The sequence below is a fragment of the Nymphalis io genome, chromosome 3 (genome assembly GCF_905147045.1).
Source record: "Nymphalis io chromosome 3, ilAglIoxx1.1, whole genome shotgun sequence".
NCBI classification, from domain to species: domain Eukaryota; kingdom Metazoa; phylum Arthropoda; class Insecta; order Lepidoptera; family Nymphalidae; genus Nymphalis; species Nymphalis io.
Window position 1 is genome coordinate 3,024,721 of NC_065890.1, and position 22,195 is coordinate 3,046,915.

At 32.7% G+C, this 22,195-nt stretch overlaps 1 protein-coding gene and 6 non-coding genes across 7 annotated transcripts; 1 reads left to right on the forward strand and 6 right to left on the reverse strand.

Moving 5' to 3' along the window:
* Positions 1–2,446: 2,446 nt before the first annotated feature.
* On the reverse strand, positions 2,447–2,565 carry LOC126781502 (5S ribosomal RNA). The gene has a single exon (XR_007670669.1). It is a non-coding gene; the product is annotated as a 5S ribosomal RNA (ribosomal RNA).
* Positions 2,566–3,254: 689 nt separating this feature from the next.
* On the reverse strand, positions 3,255–3,370 carry LOC126781512 (U5 spliceosomal RNA). The gene has a single exon (XR_007670676.1). It is a non-coding gene; the product is annotated as a U5 spliceosomal RNA (small nuclear RNA).
* Positions 3,371–4,496: 1,126 nt separating this feature from the next.
* Positions 4,497–4,615, reverse strand: LOC126781503 (5S ribosomal RNA). Its single transcript, XR_007670670.1, has one exon. It is a non-coding gene; the product is annotated as a 5S ribosomal RNA (ribosomal RNA).
* Positions 4,616–8,289: 3,674 nt separating this feature from the next.
* LOC126781496 (5S ribosomal RNA) lies at positions 8,290–8,408 on the reverse strand. Its single transcript, XR_007670663.1, has one exon. It is a non-coding gene; the product is annotated as a 5S ribosomal RNA (ribosomal RNA).
* A 2,159-nt stretch (positions 8,409–10,567) lies between these two features.
* LOC126781498 (5S ribosomal RNA) lies at positions 10,568–10,686 on the forward strand. The gene has a single exon (XR_007670665.1). It is a non-coding gene; the product is annotated as a 5S ribosomal RNA (ribosomal RNA).
* A 537-nt stretch (positions 10,687–11,223) lies between these two features.
* LOC126781499 (5S ribosomal RNA) lies at positions 11,224–11,342 on the reverse strand. The gene has a single exon (XR_007670666.1). It is a non-coding gene; the product is annotated as a 5S ribosomal RNA (ribosomal RNA).
* Positions 11,343–12,128: 786 nt separating this feature from the next.
* Positions 12,129–12,848, reverse strand: LOC126781337 (uncharacterized). The gene has a single exon (XM_050506277.1). It carries the CDS (start codon positions 12,763–12,765, stop codon positions 12,394–12,396), a length of 372 nt encoding a protein of 123 aa, XP_050362234.1. The 5' UTR covers positions 12,766–12,848; the 3' UTR covers positions 12,129–12,393.
* Positions 12,849–22,195: the final 9,347 nt, after the last annotated feature.

The following is a 22,195-nucleotide window of genomic DNA, read 5'->3' on the forward strand; positions in this document are numbered from 1 at the left end:
GCTCAATCACCTGTCAGTAGTCATGCTGCAGATCCCAGAGCAAGACTAACCCGACACTACACTGAAGATTTTCAGGACGTCAGTCTTTTCGAGATTAGAATGGCTCTCGGACAACTCAAAAACAACAAGGCACCTGGTGATGATGGTATTACAGCCGAGCTTCTGAAGGCGGGTGGTACACCGATCCTCAGGGCTCTTCAGAGGCTTTTTAACTCCGTCATTGCCAAAGGTCAAACGCCAAAAGCATGGCACAGAGGTGTGGTGGTACTTTTCTTTAAGAAGGGTGTTAAAACCCTTCTGAAGAATTACAGGCCCATCTCACTGCTGAGTCATGTTTACAAGTTGTTTTCGAGAGTCATTACGAATCGTCTCGAGCAAAGGCTTGAAGACTTCCAGCCACCCGAACAAGCCGGATTCCGGAAAGGCTTTAGCACCATAGACCACATACATACGCTGCGGCAAGTTATACAGAAGACTGAGGAGTATAACCAGCCACTTTGCTTAGCGTTTGTGGACTATGAAAAAGCCTTTGATTCGATCGAAACCTGGGCCGTGCTGAATTCTCTTCAAAGGTGCCAAATTGATTATCGGTATATCAGGGTGTTAAAGTGCTTGTACGAGAACGCCACCATGTCGATCCGACTCCAGGATCAGAACTCAAAACCTATCCAACTGCAGAGAGGTGTAAGAAAGGGGGACGTGATATCTCCGAAACTGTTTACCGCTGCATTGGAAGATGTTTTCAAGCTTCTGGACTGGAACGGACTTGGCATCAATATCAACGGCGAGTACATCACTTATCTTCGATTTGCCGATGACATTGTAATTATGGCTGAGACCTTGGAAGACCTCGGCACTATGCTCGATGACCTCAGCAGGGTTTCCCAACAAGTGGGTCTAAAAATGAACATGGACAAGACGAAAATCATGTCGAACATCCATGTTGCACCCACTCAAGTCAAGGTTGGAAATTCTGCACTCGAAGTTGTAGACAACTATGTCTACCTAGGACAGACCATCCAACTAGATAGGTCCAACTTCGAGAAAGAGGTAAATCGTCGAATTCAACTCGGCTGGGCAGCGTTTGGGAAGCTACACGATATCTTCTCATCCCAAATACCGCAGTGTCTCAAGTCAAAAGTCTTCGACCAGTGTGATCAGAGACGTGGTCGCTCACAATGGGCCTCATAAGAAGGCTCAAGGTCACTCAAAGGGCAATGGAGAGGGCTATGCTCGGAGTTTCTCTGCGAGATCGAATCAGAAATGATGAAATCCGCAGGCGAACCAAAGTAACCGACATAGCCCGAAGAATTGCTAAATTGAAGTGGCAGTGGGCGGGGCACATTGCTCGCAGAACCAACGGCCGCTGGGGCAGAAAGGTTCTCGAGTGGCGACCACGAACCGGAAGATGCAGCGTGGGCAGGCCCCCTACAAGGTGGACCGACGACTTAGAACGAGTCGCGGGAAGCCGTTGGATGCGGGCAGCGCAAGATCGGCCAACGTGGAAATCCTTGGGGGAGGCCTTTGTCCAGCAGTGGACGTCTTTCGGCTGGTGATTAGTGCTAATAATTTGCTGTTAAACAGTAAAAAGTCAAAATGTATTAAATTCACTACTCCCAACGTGAAATTTGTAAAAACGAATGTTCTTTTAAATGCGAAAGCTTTAGGTACTGTAGAAGCAACAGAATTTCTTGGAATCACCATAGATTCTAAGCTTCAATGGGGCCCTCATATTAATAAATTGGCAAATAGACTCAGCTCTACAGCTTTCGCAGTAAAAAAAAATAGAATGTTGACTGATGTACATACGGCTCGTACACATCCGATGACTTGATCCGATGAGATAAAAAAAACCGCTGAGTTTCTTTCAGGTCTGAGGTGTTTATTCCCGAACCGGTGGTAGATTTATGACAATCAATAAGTGTAACGCTTCTGTATTGAATAAAGATTTTTGATTTGATTTGATTTGACTATTAATCAAAAAAGTGAGGGATTTCCTAGATAGCTATTCTGTGTGTTAATAGCCTTGATTTAAGAGAAATTGCGCAATAAAGAGTTCGGACTATTTAATTCATTGTTAAATTTAGCCCACGGCGTGTAATTATATTAATCGAGAATGAAGTCATTACTATCAGTCGCTAATTATGGAATGGGCAAAATATGCCGGTGCCCTAATCAATTTAGTTACAAGAGAATCAATTAAGATACAAGAGATGACAATATCATCTATTTTAGATACTTTATCATGTATACCAGATAAAACAGATTTCACCAATTAGTTACCGTACAAAGCGGTCTTATATCGTTTTAAAACAGGAAGTCACTGTTATTATGCCATCAAAAGAACACATATAAGATTTAGCTATAATTATAGTAGGTACGATGTTTTTATAATGAAATCGCTAACATCCGATTTTTTGACCAATTTTTGGTCGTAGAAATAAAAACCCAACGACACGCGGTGTTCCCAGGCGGTCACCCATCCAAGTACTGAACGCGCCCGACGTTGCTTAACTTCGGTGATCGGACGAGAACCGGTGTATTCAACGTGGTATGGACGTTGGCGATTATAATGACATATTTTGAATATAGAAACTAAAATAAAATTATATTGAATTTTTTTTTGTTTACAAAAATTACTTACACAAAAAGCAGTAGCAGTAAATTTTTTATGATTGATATAATCTTAGAATATACTCATTACTATAATGTTTTATATTAGGTTGGCATCGAATAATATATTCGCTTAAGGATTTGGTATGGACGTTGGCGATTTGATTAAAATATACAATGTACTTTTCGTATTTACAGACAGAACACACGGAATTTAAATTTTACATAAGCAAAAAATTCAGTATCAGCAAAAAGTTGTATGGACTATGTTGTTGCATATTTAATGTACAAGCTACTTTTTAGTTATTATAATTTTATTTTTAAAATAGTTATGTAAGCAAATTCGACTTTCAAAAATATTCTAATATTTTATTGTCATCTTACATGAAAACAATACAAAGAATTAAGTGAAATACTTAATACAATTTTAATCTGACTCGCTGACATACAACTCGCAGCTATAAGCCTACCACGATGAAATATTTTGCACAGGAATACATAAGTTGGTAAATTAGTAAGGGGATTAGAATAAGTGATGAAAGTTTGTACGGAAAATTTTACATTTCTGCTGTGAGATATATGGAAAGTGTTATGTAGTTAGACCTCTTGTATTTTTATAAAGAGGTTGATAAAAATTTATTAATCCTGCCGAAACAGGACTGTCAAAAATATCTAAGACTCATTTGAGTGTTCCCCTCCACGGAAATCTTTAGTAAAAGGCGAAAGATTTATTCGTTCTGAAGGGAAACCAGAGATACTGAAGCCAAATTTCTAAGATCACATATGTTTTGAATTTAACAACTTGAGATCGCGATGTAGAAAAGTTACAAAGTTGATAAGCGACATCTATCGGCGTCTTGTGTACAATCTAAAGGGCGTCCTTTATTGGATGACGTCTTGTATCTAATTAAATATAAGAAATGTTAGTTAATTTTCATTTGTGTTCCATATTTAAGCGAAGAGAATAGATAGTCTTGAGCAATAATTGTCTTGTATATTTTGTTAACATTACATCGATTTAATTTATATTGATTATATAAAAAAATAAGATCTTCCGTACTTAAAAGCAATGAAAGGAATAGCGAAGAATTTAAATTTCCTCTTACAAAATATGTGTCTAAATGGAATTGGTGTAGATTAGGTGATTTAAATTATCGGGAATAAAGTCATCACTAAAGTCATAATTATGAAATAGGCAAATTATGCAAGTGCCCTAAACAATTAAGGTAACTGCACTGCACACTCTTAACTTTTGGAGTTACCATGAACTATTTCACTCATAACTAAAATATAAAAAAGTACATAGTTGAATAAAATTATTTTGTTACATCTTTTTGATCTCTTAGCAAAAATATTTACATAAGGAACATATGCGTTCCATTAAATTGATCTCCCTATAAGAAAAGAGAAAACACGATTTCTAAAACTAAAGTATGTTCAGCATTAATAAAAAGGAAAGTCACTTTATTACACTTTTTTACTTTTGTTCGTTGTAAGTATTCAGAATTCAGTCGAAAATTAAAATAATACCGAATACGCAGAATTACTATTGGGTGTAACCGAATATTCGTTGCATTTTTTAATTTTCATTATTAAATACAATCTTCAGTCTTTATTCTTATTTTTTTATGACAACTAAAAACTGTAAGACATCTTAACTTGCATAGGAGGTGCAGGTATTGTGGCATTATTTCGTGTCAAATTAACATTTAAGAAAGCGCAATGAGAGAAACTAACTTAACCATCTTCATTAATTAAAGCCTTTTTTTAAAGTAAGTAAAAGCAATAATGATGCGGACTTAATTAACACTCATAATTAAAAAAACAAAAAGTAACCATAACAGGTAAAGAACACACGGAATTTAATTTTGTCATCAGCAAAAAGCCAACGGCACGCGGTGTTCCCAGGCGGTCACCCATCCAAGTACTGAACGCGCCCGACGTTGCTTAACTTCGGTGATCGGACGAGAACCGGTGTATTCAACGTAGTATGGACGTTGGCGATTATAAAAACATATTTTGAATGTACAAACTAAACTAAAATTATATTGTTTTTTTTTGTTTACAAAAATTACTTACACAAAAAGCAGTAGTAGTCAATTATTTATGATTGATATAATCTTAGAATATACTATTTACGATACTTGCTTGTTTTGTTACTGGAGTGTTTTAATATTAACTAATCAGCATGGCTTAATAAAATAAAACCTTTTTTTGCACTCAACGCTCAACTTATTTGTAAAACAAATATCTTGTTTCTGTTGTTGTTAACGCAGCAAGCCGCAAACTTTTGCTGATCAAAGACATTGATTTAAACCAATTTTTAATTATCAAGATCCTTTAATTGGATTAAAAAAAAACTCTTAATTAAATTTTGACGTAATTAACTAGTTATAGGGCCGCCTTGTTTGCCACATATTTAACTATAGAAATTCTATTATAATTTATTTTATACATATACATATTTATTAGACTAAATTGTATGTACCTATAATAGCTTTACCATTCTATAATTATTATATTTAATACAAGTGGTTTCCTTGTTTGTATATTGCGATTGTCACTTGACATTATAATCAAACCGGTAATTTCAAATTATATCTTTAAATCGATTAACAACTTAAATAGATATATAAGAACATACACAACAGATTAATACAAAACGTAATTCCGTGTAAATATATAAAAAAAATTATAGATCAATATTTATATTTATTTTATTTATTTTATCTGGTAAACTGAATTTTGTTATTTACTTTTGGCAATAACTATTATTTTGACAATTTTTTTTAAGATATGGAGAATCTTCCTGCCACCAATAGCTTATCCACCTACCTGCGATAAGTCCCTTCCGAGCTACCTGTGTGATAAAACAAGCGATTGCATTATGCCTGTAATATACAATAAAGAGTCGGTCGTGATTAAACAAACAAGGGTCGGTAATTTCTTAGATATATTTACTGTACTACCTAACATTAGAATGTTAGGTAGTACAATAAATATACCCCCTATTTTCTCAATTGATATTCATTCACTATTTAAACTTTTAAAAGGGGATCTTTTTTGAAACAGTATCAGTATGAGAAATGCAAGTGCTGTGTCGCAACATTAAAGTTAGTGAATCAAGATTTCAATATTTTAGTGTTCATTAATTATAACAATATAACAGTCGAAATGACGAATATGTCGTTAAGTAATATATATATAATATAATGTTAGACCTAACGAAACGCGTAACCATCAAATATTGTATAAAGTAGGTCACCTCGACCCCAAGACTAAGAAACTGAATAGGTCAGCTGACAGTACATTGTAAGAATCTGTTTTTCATTTTTATTATTTTTTAACAGATACAATACGTTCCCGGTTCTAATCCTCACAAAAAAAAAGTCAGTGGAATCGTAACTGGGATACAATTTTACTAATTTATAGAGGTAGGATTTAGGAGGTAGAGTAAGATACGTGCAACCGGATTATTGTTTTCGAAATATAAGAAAACGGTTGAACGTTATCAATTACGTTTCGATTCAATTGCGATAAAGTGACTGAAATTTTGTTAGTAGAATTGGCTCCCTGGTTGCGAATTCTGGGTCGAGCCGATGTTTGAGTTTTTCTACTAAAACTACTGATAGTACCCTGTAGTAATGGAACTCGTAGTGTTGCACTCTCGTAACTCGGAAAATATCTGAAGTCGTTGGCCATGCGATCTCTCAACCGATGTGTCGGAATGCTGTCCCATCCGAGTTTTAAGCAAATTGTGTCAGCATAAATTATTAAATTCAATGAGATAACAGATACACAAATTAAAGTTTGGCTTTCTTTATTATAGGATATAATTATTTCAATGTTACTGTAAGATAAAGTTTAATTTATTTTATATTATTACAGAAAAAGCCGAGATGACCCTGTGGTAAGAACGCGTGAATCTTAACCGATGATTGTGGGTTCAAACCCAGCAGCAGTGGGACATTCACAGGCTGTTACGGTACGGTACGGAACATATTTTAAGTTATATTGCAATAAATATTTATTTCATTTCATTTACATACGAACTCTTACTGTAATTGAGACGCATTTTACTAGCTTACCAAAAGTGTAATACGTCACTCAGCCGCGGGGCCATATTTTATTACTGATTTATGACTGATCTAAACGAAAGCAACCTTCGATCAAAGTGAGTCAATTAAATCAATCTTTGTTGTGATATTTATTCGACATCAATGTATTGGGAATGTATATCAAAAAACATCAAAAAGCTTCTCAATATTAATTTCTCGTTTGAATGCCATCAAGATGAATTCAGTATTTAGATTTCTTTGAAGAAGTATATAAGTCATATTGTCTACAATAAAAAAGTTCTTATTGGTTTTACTTAATTTCAAGTACAGGATCGGTAGGATGATAAGTTTTAGACTATTGTAAATAAAAGATAAATGCCAGTCCCTGTAAAGTCCCTTTCAGCAACACAATGTTATCATATATACTAAGTACAGAAATAATAAAAACAAAGCAATAATACTCATAGCTTACTAACTCTTTCCTCGAAATATGTCAAGATAACAAAATTTATTTTTTATTTATTATATGCAATAAATTTTAATATCCTTCCATTGTAAACAATGTACTACATATACAAAACAAAACTGTCAGATTAATAAGCCAATTATTCTAAGAATATTTGAATCCAAACTTTAATAAAGAGAATACTCATAACAAAGAGAAGCGGACTAATCAGGTGAGCTGTCTCTAGGTTAACTAGATTGGTTATTTAAAATAAAAAATTGAGTCGATCATAGAAAAATGCAAATCTCATTAAATTTAAAGTCGTCGTTGTCTTTTTTTGTCAGTTCTTCTGTTTTTGTTAATCGTTTAGTTGTTTCTGTTATACAATATGTTAATTATACAATACAAAATACAATTTATATATTATATATTTTATTGATATATCGCATCGTATCCGGCATTACTGGTGGTAGGGCTTTGTGCAAGCTCGTCTGGGTAGGTACCACACACTCGTCAGATATTCTACCGCAAAACAGTACTTAGTATTGTTGTGTTCCGGTTTGAAGGGTGAGTGAGCCAGTGTAATTACAGGCACAAGGGAGATAACATCTTAGTTCCGAAGGTTCATGGCGCGTTGGTGATGTGAGCGATGGTTATCATTTCTTACAATGCCAATGTCTATGGGCGTTGGTGATCACTTACCATCTGGTGGCCCATATGCTCATCCGCCTAAATATATAATAAAAAAAACCCAATATTGTTATTTAATGTCGATAAATTATTCTTTAGTTCAATCTTTCTTAATAAAATCAACAAAAAACAATAAGCCTATTCGATGGTTAATTTTAAAGTAATTACCAAATTATAATTCTATTCACTTAGCTCCAGGGGAGGGGTACTATGTGAGAATCAATTATTTATGCAATAATTTCTAAATCGGATGATGATGGATACGGATAATTATAGCTATCATATACCAATAAATAATAATAATAGACACCGCGTCAAATTCTAAATTCCATCCGTACCATCTCTATTTCTGGAAATCCACAACAGCCCCACTTTTAAGGCATTTCCTGCCTCGCATAACCCCTCTGTAGACTACTATTAGCGTATTGTGTGTCTAATGTAAGTTTTAAATAAAATAAATTTTTTAGCCCTAAAACTGCAAAAAGCCAACGACACGCGGTGTTCCCAGGCGGTCACCCATCCAAGTACTGAACGCGCCCGACGTTGCTTAACTTCGGTGATCGGACGAGAACCGGTGTATTCAACGTGGTATGGACGTTGGCGATAGCTGTAGCAAAATTATATTAAATTTATTAAAAATATATTATATAGTATTCAATTTAATTTTGTATTTTGTAAATAATAAAGTTCTTAATATTACATATAATTAATTATTATTTAATCAATATATCTGGATACAAACCGTCCAAATTATAAATAAAAACCTTTTGAGTTAACAAAACAAATAAATACTTTAAGTTATTAGTAAAACCTTTTAAAAACCTTAACGACTAATAATATCATTATAAGATTAATGATTATTAGAAACTATCATTATTTATGATTTCGCAATATTTTTAAATACATAACTTTTACCTCCGCTTAGAACAATGGTAAACAAATATATGACAATAGTGTTTTATTCGTGAATTTCTATGTACTACTGAATGAGGAAGTTCAAATATTGATTTGAATTTCATTTTATAGTTGAATAAGCTATATTGGATACTATGTCGTTTAGTTATCACATATTTATTATCCAGACATGAGAATCTGTCCTCAGACCATTAGCAGTACATTGTCAAAGAGATAAGATGTATCTAAATCTATCAATTTATGTTACTGAAATTAAATTTACAATTTTTAATTAGAATTAAGGGATCACAATGGCTTATGCTCTATATGTATACACATTTTTATTCAAAGTTCTAAACCACCATAAATGTCTTCATTTTATTATTAGAATATCTTACGCAAATATTACTCAATGAATGTCTCATATAATCCTGAGAGATGGCAGAACCTTCCTCAGCTATTTTTAAGATTAGATTTATAATGAAATTATACTGGACTTTATTACCAGTAAGATTTCAAGTTGATGATAACCAATAAAATAAAAATAACAATATAAAAATATAACTTTCGATGTTTTAGACTGTTTTAAAACAGAGGAAATTGCAAATAGTTAATCATAAATATTCACTCACTCATCCAACTTCACATACACGTCCACACACGCAAACACACATAATACTATACACATACACTTCAAACAACACACTCTCACACATCCTTGCCCACTACACATATACTTGGTATTATTCTTTATTTTTTCTAAATGTTATTAATCGTGTACCGCAATATCAATCGTTTATCTCAAAATTGTGATTAAAACAATAAATTCTGCTCACGAAAAGATGCTTGTCGAAAGTGACACGGTTTACACTAGCACAGTCGTTACCGTAATCTCTTGTAATATATAATGTACTAATTAATAATGTATTCATTGCTATTGTTTCCTTTAAATAAATAAATATTTGTTAAATAAATAGCAACAAAATAAGTAAAAAATACAAATTAATAATATCAAATTTTTATTCCATAGACCATTATGGCAAAAAGTTTAAGATCTGATGCTGATAATCCGACCGCTGACAAATCCAGTGAAACAGAATCACCAAGACCATATTGTGAAGTCCCTTCCAACAGTGACGTACGACCAACACATGACAGTAATCGATTTATCAGTTAGTTTTTATCTTTTTTAATTATTCTCGACATTTTCCTGAAGTTCACACGTCAGCGATGCCAGATACAGATTAGATTATACAATTTCTAAAACTTTGTTCAAAGTTGTTGATTAACTAATTTGATATCGTGCCATCGGATGTCGATCACCAAGAATAAATACAAATTAGTTAATGACACTTTTAACACTGTTGCAGTAAGAGTATTTCACTTGATTTGGTGGTAAGGTTTTGTGCAAACGTCTGGGTAGGTACTATCCACTCATCACATATTCTACCGACACAGAGTAATGCTTAATAGGTATTGTTGCGGTTTGAAGTGTGATTTTTTTTATAGAATACGTAGACGGACGAGCATATGGGCCACCTGATGGTAAGTGGTCATCAACGCCCATAAACATTGGCATTTTAAGAAATGTTAACCTTCACTTACATTGCCAATTCGTCATCAACTTTGGGAACTAAGTTGTTATGTCCCTTGTGCCTGTAATTACACTGGCTCACCCACTTTTTAAACCGAAATGCAACAATACTAAGTACTGTTGTATTGCGGTGCGGTTATCTATTTTATTAAAACAACGGAGTTGTTATTGTGTTAAAAAAATCTAAGAAGTTCAAAACCTCGGATTGAATTTTGCTGATACAGTTAAAAAACAAACAGTTCTGTCCAGTGTCATTATTACAGCAAATTAATCGCCAACGTCCATACCACGTTGAATACACCGGTTCTCGTCCGATCACCGAAGTTAAGCAACGTCGGGCGCGTTCAGTACTTGGATGGGTGACCGCCTGGGAACACCGCGTGCCGTTGGCTTTTTTTATTTTTAGGAGAAGACTTGGTTCAAATTAAAACAAAAGCATGAAATACTAATTTTATTCATCGTAACTTGATAGAAGATTTTTTTAGACAAAGTTTATCCTTCCACCATTTAACTTAGGTATGTCGTTTTATCATATAAACGGATATTAACTAGAACTTAATATTTTTTAGTTTTTTTCATAATTTCAATGCTTTTTTATTGATCATAAGCCCATAGTCATATTAAAATATGATTCTATGCGATAATGGCTTTTAAAATCGGAATCAGCAAATAAAAAAACCCATACACGCAAGGTAGAGAATGATAAAACTATTTTGAAGTTGGTTAATAGCTAACCTCTTTATTATATAGGCATGATATATAACGCGTCAGCACGTTAAAGATATAGTTGTCTATATAACATTTTAAGCAATTAATATATAACTACTACGACTTTAAGCTTGTTTCCTAATTTCAGAATTTTATAGCACAATATTTTTGATGTATATAATGAGTTAATTGACTTATCTTTGGTCGAAAAAATTAAAAAAAGCCAACGGCACGCGGTGTTCCCAGGCGGTCACCCATCCAAGTACTGAACGCGCCCGACGTTGCTTAACTTCGGTGATCGGACGAGAACCGGTGTATTCAACGTGGTATGGACGTTGGCGAAATAATGTTTGAATTATGAGTTTACAAGTTTCAGAAGCGTGTAATATTTAATTATTTCTTTAATACTTTTCGGACCATTATACATATCTTTGTTGATATCATAACAATACTTATATAAAGTACTGTGAACTGTCCCTCGAAGTGATAATTTACGTTTATTTAATAATACGATTCTTCGATGCTAATAATAAATTAAGCCTATATTACGTTTGTTTCTCTAATCATATTGTTATTTAACAAACACCTATTTATAATGTGAGCCTTTAATCAATAATAATAATTGACGGATATTTTTTTATTATGTTGCATAATCTAAAAAAAATAAAGAACTATGTCGATTAGATATCAAATATTATCAAGATGAACAAAACGGTATATTTTTCTAATTCAAGAATGGAATGGAAAGAGTTCGTTAACCTAAATTTTGTAACTATGCTAAAAGGTTTTTTTGCACATAAACAAATATGTTTACTGTTCGATGCAAACGGGCAATCAAAATGGTGTTTATTATAATTAGTTTTAAGTACTATTTAATATTGTAATGTATGTCTAGACAAATAAGGAAGTGACATCCGTTCAGACAGTGTGCTCTATTCCATTAAATTCTTGGCTTGGTGTTTAAAAAAGGAACAACGAATTATTTCTATAACCACAGATAATAATGCTTTAACGTATTATAAAGGGAAGATAAGTAAAAACCATACATGTTATACATAGGTATATAATATATAAAAGGTAGATAATTTTGTCATATTATCATGTTATTATCAAGATGGATCTTACGTCACAGTTAATATTAGTAATACTTTATTTATTTAAAATATGTTTTGTATACATGTTCAAATTATAATCGAACTTTCTATACTTTATATAAAATACTAAAATTGCAATGACATTAACACCAAACATTCACAAAAGGAAGCTAATAATTCATTTTTCGTTTGAAACAACGCAAGCTTCCACCAAAGCTTCGGATCCAAAGAAAAAGCCGACGGTATCCAGCGATGATCCGCTATCAAATCTATAATCCGCATCACAATCGATATCTATCATCGCATCACGAAAGAAAAAATCGATTCAATGACGTCATCCAGTTCTTTACTGAAAGGGGACAGCTGAGCTTCATATGTCGGTGCTGTCTTGTCTTTGCCATTTACCATAAGGTGGCAATTAGGTCCGACCATAGAAACCTTGTCACCCTTCCACCTTTTTGTGATGACAACTGTACCACCGCTGCCCACTAAGTTAACGGTACCAGTATTGTCGACAATCTCTACACGGCAGTCATTGCCGATCACTTCGATTTCTCCTTGATTTATTTTCACTCTCACAACACAATTGTTTCCAACCACCTTAAGACTAGTCGGATTAGCCTCCATGGTCACTTTCTTCTTATTACCGAGGATAGAGTAATTTTTCATTTTGATTGTATTAAACAAAACTATATGTTAACAAAGCGTCTTGCTCGTGCTGAGTTTAGCGTGCGAATGATTTAAATTTGGAAGCCGCGCTGCTTATAAGCTTTGAAGCATCGCGCTCGCGCAGCGTGCGATAAGGGATCCCCCTATGAATGAGTCAGCCATTGATGATCGTGAATCCGTAACCTCATGCCGTGATTTTTCAAGTGTATTGAACGTAATTAATATAAAATCGTTGTTATTCCCCGTTAATATTAAATTCAGTTAAACTACCACTGTATTAATAAACTATTTTTAATACATTTGCAAATTTCTTGTTCCTTTGAAGTTATCTATAATTAAATTTAACGCGAACTCTGATTTTTTAAGATTCTCTGAAAGACATCGTCGAGATCTAAATATATGCGTCTTGTCTTTACGCTTCACGAACAGCTGTCAGTGTGATATTTTTATCGTGTTAATGGGTGATCAGTTAATTTTATTTTACGTTTTAAAGCGAATTTCGCGACGTTCGTTTTTCTTTTCACGTAATATTATGTAAGTGTATGCGTTGTATTTTAGTTTTCTGAGTATTTAAGTTTATTTTCATGTTTTATATAAACACACTAGGCTCTGGTATCTCAAGAGAAAGTTTTTATTCATAATTAATTCGAATCTAAGCTTAATACTTTATAGTGTCAGCGTATCGGTCTAGTCTTATACATAAATGTACCACTAATTATGTGTAGTTATTCATAGTAATACACAAATGCTTAAGTAATTCTTTACGTTACTTTTTTTACTTTAAAACCACTAAACTGATTTTAATGAGTTAGTTATTTACGGATTTGTATTTAAGCCCGGGAAATACCGTGAATATATATTTTTTAAATAATCGTACCTATTTTGATGTATAAACGTATATTTATATATATATTCATAATATTATTTAATTGTTTTGATATAAACATTGACAAGCATTTAATTATATTATAGTAACAGCCTGTGAATGGTCCACAGCTGAGCTAAGGCCTCCTCTTCCTTTTTTTGAGGAGAAGTATTTTGGAGCTTATTCCACAACGCTGCTCCAATGCGGGTTGGTGGAATACACGTGTGGCAGAAATTCAGTGAAATAGAATAGACACATGCATGTTTCCTTACGATGTTTTCCGTCACCGTCAAGCACGAGATGAATTATAATCACAAATTAAGCACATGAAAATTCAGTGGTGCTTGGCCAGTTTTGAACCCACGATCATCGGTTAATATTCACACGCTCTAACGACTGGGCAATTTCTGCTTTTTTAAATTATATTACGATAAATTAAAATATTATGTATATTAATTGTAACACTAAGTTACAAGCTTCGCATAGCACGCGTAAACACATACAACCTGGGGTAAGGAAGTCATTTATAAAAAACTAAAACATGTATACCTTTAACAATCAATCAATTTAAATGCTTATAATAAAAAAAACAATAAATTACACATATTTCAATGATTTCTAATGACGGATATATAAATTGATTATTGAGAAAGAGAGTAATAGTGAAACTTCTGAATTCCTTGTGGTTTTTCTATATATTATATAACTCATATTACTAATGGTTTATAACTTAATCTTATGCAATGTCGATCCAAAATTGTTATGTTAACATAATTATTATATTAAACTGTTTATCGCCTACGTGTTGGGGGTGAGCAGGTTTTAAGTAAGTATATAAAAAGTATATAAAATTCCTTGGGGTTCGAGCTTGTTTCATACCGAATCCAAAACGAAAGCGTAACAAACAAACAGAGTCAGTATCGCATTTATAATATTAGTATAGATGTAAAGCTACAACCGGTTAGGACTGTAAGTTTTACCGTGAACAGCAAGAAACTCGGTAGTTACTCGTTTCCACCGGTTATATAGCACCGTCTTCAATAGTATAATTATTCCTTATAATTATCAATACTAATTCCATTTTTTTATTATATAGGTAGGTAGACAAGCATATGGGCCCCCAACGCCCATATACTGCTGTTTTTCGGTAGAATATTTATAGTTGAGTGGTTGAACCTACCCAAACGAGCACAAAGCCCTACCACCAGTTTCCATGCTTTTTTATCATCTGTATTAATATTGTATTGAGTAATATGTCACAATTATTAATGATTTATTGAAATATGATTTTTATTTATTAAAGTGCTTTTAAGACTATCTTTGCGTCGATCACAATATTATTTTGTTATCAGATAAACAGTAATTATAATAAAGACAATTTTCACGTCGGGACAAAACCGTCATATTACAATTAAGTATTTATCTAATATCTAGGAAATAGTATATAGCGATATTCATTAACATTGCCGCTAATTATGGAGTCATTTTATTATTTCTTACCTTAAGAATATATTATAACCAGTATAATATTCTTGACATTTTAAAAATATAAAAAAGGTACATACCTATGTACATAAGTTATAGTTCTAAGTTTATTGACCGTGACAAGCCTTGACTTCTTAAGTATTTATTTAGCTATTTTATCTTAAAAATATTAAATAACTACTTTATATTTTTTTTAATTTTATCTATGGTATTTTGTACACAGTTGATAAAAACCTGTGTTCCGGGGAAAATCCACTCACAAATCAATTAGTCCACCGCCAAAACAATTCTTTGTTTCTTTTATATTTGTGGGCCAATGTTCTTACAATCATGACGGTCATAACATTCTTATGCTGGTTATGCTAATTAGTTTAGTTAGAGATTGTATATAGAACTAGCCCGACCCGACTTCGAACGTGTAGAATACCTATGGCACTACTATATAGGATGCTACATAAATGTTCATATCGCTATATATATCTGTTTCGACTGTTTAATTAGTTCAGTGGGCATTTTTTTTCAACTTAAGGAAGCTGGAAAACACTTAAGGAAGTTGGAAAAAAACAATCACGGTGGTAATGAATTATACACCTTAAGCTTTCTTATAAATCAATCCGTCCAATGGTGAAGACCGTATGAAAATCCGCTCAGTTGTTTTTCAGTTTATCTTTCAGACAGATGCGATGGAGAACTTTATTGTATAATATGCAATGTTAATAAAAAAAATACCTACAGGCTTAAAGTAGGACACTGCTGTTCTGAGGCCGCCACTCCTTTTATGAAGGCTTGGAGTTCGCTACTTCAACGTGTTGGTAGACACAGATGCGAGCACGAGATGACTTATAAACTATGTAGCTTGCCGCATTTTACGGCTAAGATTCGCGTTTCGAAACCAATCAGGCATCATAACTCATAATAACACGAAGTAACATAAATTTAAGTTTACTTTACGGTAACAAATATTTTAAATAACTTTGGGTTTTTACTGCTGTTTCATTGGATCTCACTAACATCCTCTTAAACATTATTTTGCATTTCCGAAACCTACCTTGAATATAACAGGATTTACCTCAAAATAATTGTGTCAAGTTACTTAACAGTTAAACAAACGTAAAACTATATCACGACAAAACCGCTCTTTATTACTTTGTTATAAGAGTGATAATTGCATGCATTATTTAGATTTGTGAATTGTTAAATGAATGTGCTAACAAGGAGGTCACGATTGCTTTACTAATGACCTTAATAGTGTTCTTTCCCCAGCAATATCCGGATACTATTTCTTACTATGTTTATTTACATTTGTATTAAATATATGGTCCACATAAATTAAATATGTTACAATATTTAATATATTAATAAATAACAACCGTTTGTCCTGATTCAGAAAAGTTTTTTTTGTAAGAATAAATTTGAAACTCATCGCAGAAAACGGTCGTGATATGTCAGAAAGTTGATGTGCGACATTGACCATTATAATTATTACATTTCAAGAACACACGCATCAAAATAGCATATCACCATAAGTCGGTTGTCAACATTTCAAAATGAGTTCTATCTCTGCTATTCTAGACGACAATATTATCTATTATAAATCTACTATCTGACTGTATCAGAAATAATAGAAATACATATATTATAGCTACATAACGGTGCAGATATTTTTATATTCTATAATTTTTTTAAATTAACTTTCGCATGAACGCGTTACCTCTTCAATGACGAAAATAATAGGAAAAAAAGCATACAGAAAAAAACAGTTTTAAGGCGCAAATTAAATTTAAATATATATTTTAGTACTTGTTGTTAGTGGATGATTGAATATCGTTAGTAATCTTTTAAAACAAACAATTCAGAAATGACCTTTGCTTCCAATTTATATTAATTAATGTAATATATAATACATAACAGTTATTACGACACTACAATACAATATCTAAAATTATATAAGACTCGTTTGATGAATGCGTGATTATGTGTTATGGAAGTTTTATTTAAAAGATTTTCAAACAAATAAATTAATATAATTATAATTTTGTTCTATGTACTTATATAGCAATGGCATCCCAATTATTCTTGTCAATGTTTTTTGTCAAATGGAAGTGGATAAAAAAACACCTGTAGTGCAATTCATTACCGGAATTATGTACTTATATCATTTTGAAATTGATAATAGAACAATTTAAAAACACAAATTCTTCTGTGACGCATTACTGTCAACAATGTCATTGACAATGAACTCGATTTAAAAAAAGAACTTGTTTATAAAATCTAATATATTTAGTAAATATTGACTAATTTCTCCTAACTTCCTTCCTTATTTCCGTTTTCCCGCTATTGTATTTAAAATATATACGTATGATACAATAATTCAATATAATTCAACGTTTATCTTTTCATTCGTAGTATCAAAATTTCCTGAATGATACACATCAGCGTAATGATTCATTGCAAAACATTAGCTATGAACTAACGTTATAAAATTCATGTAATCTTTGAGCTGAGAACGATGAGTCACGAGACGTTGATGCAGACGGGAAGGGTATGTTTTGTCAAAGAATAAACACAACAGGAAACATAAAAATTGATACTATTTTTTTCAAGTGTGTTTTCAATGTGTCTGAAGTTCGTTCTAGTCGAAAACCTGAATTCACACCCGCAATGCTGTTCTATTAGGACTCATTTCATTACTCACCCGTGAAATGTTGACCACCGACTTATGGTGATTAAAATTTCGATGCGTGCATTCTTGAAATGTTATAATAATTATGGTCAATATCGTCATCACTATTTGACATTTCACGACCGTTCCTGCGATCAGTTTCGAGTTTGTTCTTACAGAACAGCCCTACCAGGTTCCAATTGAATAATCAATTAATTTTCTATCTTTTCTAAACTAAACAAAAAAATCTATATCCAATTATCTTGCAATAAAATCTCGTAAATGGGTATAATGTAATTTAATAGAAGAAGACATCTGTTTGATATAAAAAATGTTGTAAGTGCAAATCAGAGTGAAACGTAAATACGTTGACCCAGAATACCAAATTCTTCAGATAAAAATAAAAGTAATTGACGTTCCAAAGGTCTCATTATATGCGTTTTAGAGTTGTGCACGTTTGTCTTAATATGCTCTATTAAATTTCCTAAATATATAAAAGAAAAAGCGATATAGAAAAAATGTCCATTAGAAGTTTTACTGCAGCTTAACCTAATATATAACCTTAAAAAGGGTCTTACATATTCTAAAGGTAACATTTTCTTTCTTCTTGACCTAATTTTGGCCGCGGAGGCTATAATCTATATATTATAGCACACAAGGAATACTATAGCACACAAGGAAAACACGCGGATCGCAAAAGCAGCACACTCTCTCAGCCTTCTTCTCATGAAATTCTCATGAAACGGTAATACCGACACGATTCGAAGAAGATCAGCCACAATACCGATAGATTTTCGTGCTTTCCTAGGCAGAGGAGAAGGAGGATCTACTACTTCCTAAATACGGTCTGGTATATCAGGTTATTTTGGACAATACGATGTATATCCTAACCTTCTCCTCAAAAGGGAGAGGAGGCCTTGGCCCAGCAGTGGGATATTAACAGGTTGTTACTGTACTGATGTATATCTAGTATTTTAAATCCTACCCAAGTGTAGTTTAGCTAACCCAAGGCTTGCCGGCTGTACCGGCTGACTGAGAATCACCCACACCTCAGTCCGTCATTCCACTACCTATTATTGTTTTATATTCTTACTAGATGACCCGGCAAACGTTGTTCTGCCATTGTTCTTGGCTTCTCGTGAATGACGTAGACGAAAGTTCGATGAGGTTCACTATAAGTAATTATTTTGATATTGTTCATACAAAAATACTAAAATCGTAATTACAAAATGTGATGTTGGGTTAGGAGGGTAAAAATTTGGGGTTATGTATTTTTTGATGTTAAATCAAAATAATGTCTAAAATATAGAAAAAATAATTCTGGAGACACTCTTATCAGCTAGCGATATGGAATATACTTTACGACCTATTCTCATACCTCCCAAATATACATAACAAATTTCATAAAAATTGGTCGAGCCGTTTCGGAGGACTTCGACCACAAACACCATGACACGAGATTTTTATGTATTAGATGTTCTGTTTACGGTTAAGTGACTAATTTACTCGACATTTACAGGCACAAATTATACAATTATTCATACTAATCCATGGGCTTCAGGGATTGTAAATTATCATATCATGGATTATAATCAAATTAAAAAATAAGTCTATTTATATGAATTTCATTCAGTCAAGTTGGTCAAATTTTATAAACACACATACACAATACTATACGTGCATTTAGAATAAAAAAATATAGTTAGGTAAAGGTATTAATTTGATTAATCTTTGACCGTAGCCAATCCGATGACCGGCACGCACTTATTGAAGAAAAAAGTCATGACTCATGGTCGAGCGCATGCCTGACGAGCTTATCAACTTACACCAGACTAGCAAAAAAGCCGAGGAAAACATGTTACAAAGAAATGTTGTCACATGTACTATAATTATTTCAATACTTGGAAATATAATGAATAATTTATACGTTATTTAATTAGAGGTTATTTGAGGCAACAGAGACGTAATGATTTTTTTTTCTATATTACAGGTACAGGCAAATGGGCCAGCTGTGGTAAATGGTAACCACGACCCAAAGACATAGGCACCTTTGCTCCTGTAGTAACACAACAATACTGAGTATTATTTGATGGTAGAATATATGATGTGTGGGTGGAACGTAACCAGACGGATTTGGTCAAAGTCCTAGCACCAAGTAGTAATTGTCGATGGAATCATCTTAATGTCTTTGATTAGTACGCCATGAGTGGTGTCTTTGCTGGATACCCTCTGTGATTATACGTAAGTATATAGAATAATGATAAATAGATAAGATTAAAGACTAATATTTTGACAATAATACTAAGTAAATTACCCATTTATCATATTGCCAATGCTCTCAAACATAAGTATCCTCTCTATGATCTCACTGTCATAGTCCCATGGGACGGCAAATCCGACACGACTGGAAAGAGTTCAGACGCAGGATCAACGGCTTTACTTGCAGGACCAATTTCCGAACACAAGATTTCCATTGAATATTCTATGTAAGTAAAAACCAACAATATTTTACTGTGTCTGGTGACAGGCTTTTGAACTTATATATATTTTGAACTTATATTTATTATACGGCTGCTGTAGCCGTATAATAAATACATGTATATTTTTTGCAATAATATTACTTTTTTTTAAAATTTTATCAAAAAATTTAGATCAGTTACGATTAAGGAACCAAGTTACTTAATTTCTCAAAACACAGCTTAGTTTTCTGGTTGTCAACGACATTTTTAACCTTTTCCCCCATTAATAGACTTATCAATCTTAATGGTGGTGAAATATTTATAGTCCTTTACCATTTACTAGGATCTAGTAAAGAAAATACATTATTACAGCTTCAAATTCAACCACAAAGTCACTACCATATAAGGTAATTTATGGAGAATTTAGCATTTGATGTTGAAAGGTTTGATAAAATTCAATAGCTTATCAGTGACGAAAATAAGTGAAGACTTTGTCGAATTGTCATGACGGGCCCCTTTATCAAGATCACTCTTATCTGTTATTCTAAGAAAACCTATATTGTACTAAGTTTTGTTTTTTTAAGAAATTCCATTTGATTCATGTTTTTATCTTAGATTTGCGTCATTTACTTTTTAAACATTTCGGTAATATTATGAATCATTCGTTATTTATGCAACTACTATCAAAATAAATAGCGTTCAATATGTTGTAATATGTTATTTAAATATTACGCAATTCAATGTTTATAGATAACGATGTTTTTAAGAATGTTATTCAAACGGTAACGATGACTCAATGACTGAATATTGGAAATATTTTCGGATCACTATTGTGCTAAAATAACGTACTTACTGTAATAGTAGGTTTGTTATAAAAAAGTGAATATACTATACATAATAATCAAAACAAACGGGTAGGATTTTATAGTATATAGCTCACGGCATATATTAATAAAAATATTTTAATTGTCTATTGAAAGATCACAATATCAATGATTAGATTGATTGTATATACCTACTACAGAAGACTGTGTGAGTAAGGTTTATGCCAGATGCCTTTAAAATATTAAAAACGTGTATTAAGTATAAGAGACACAAGTCCAACAAAATCTGGCTGAGATTCAATCTGTGTATTGTTAGGAATATGTCTAATCAGTAAAAAGTAATAATTTATCGATGGTTTCATCTTAATATCTTGGACTAGTTGACATTACGCTACAAGGCTGCGTGTGAGTAGGGTCTATGCCGGTTAGCTCTATCTAGTATAATATTATATGATCTGTGGCTTTATAGTATTTAATTCGTATATAGTGAATTGGTAGATAAATAACGAGTTACGTATTGTAACAATAACACATATATACCAATTATCAGTGCGATCGGTTGAAAGGTTTAGAAGATGAGGTGCCATTGAGTTTATTACTGTGATTCATGTCATGATAGATACCGGAACCCGTCAAGACCTTTTTTTACCGCTTGAAAAATGCATTACAGATTTCTTACCCTACCCTTTCCGTCTTAACGAGGAGCGCCACGGGATCGCTTGCGCTTCTACCGCTCTGACGCTATGACAAATCCGTCAAGCCCTTATATATAGTTTATATTATAAGTTCTTATTCATCAATCATCATCCTTTTTTTTAAGTTCCAGAGCAAGATATAACAAAATATAACATAACAAGAACATTATAAGTCTCCCAGTTAACATCTATTGGTCTTATCAGTTGAATTTAATTGACAAAGCATCAGTATCTTATCGTGGAAATCATAGAAGTTTGACGTAAAAGTTTTAAGTGGTAAGTACTTGTGAGAACTTCTGTTTCGCAATATTTATAATAAAGATTTAAATTTTTAAATAATTAGGTATCATTTAACTGTTTACACATTTATATTTCTACTAAGCGAACTCGGATACAGCTGTCTATAAAACTATTATATATTATATATATTAATATAAAAC

Excerpts from the sequence above, each read along its gene's own strand:
- LOC126781337 (XM_050506277.1), bottom strand. The coding sequence starts at position 12,765 with ATGAAAAATTACTCTATCCTCGGTAATAAGAAGAAAGTGACCATGGAG.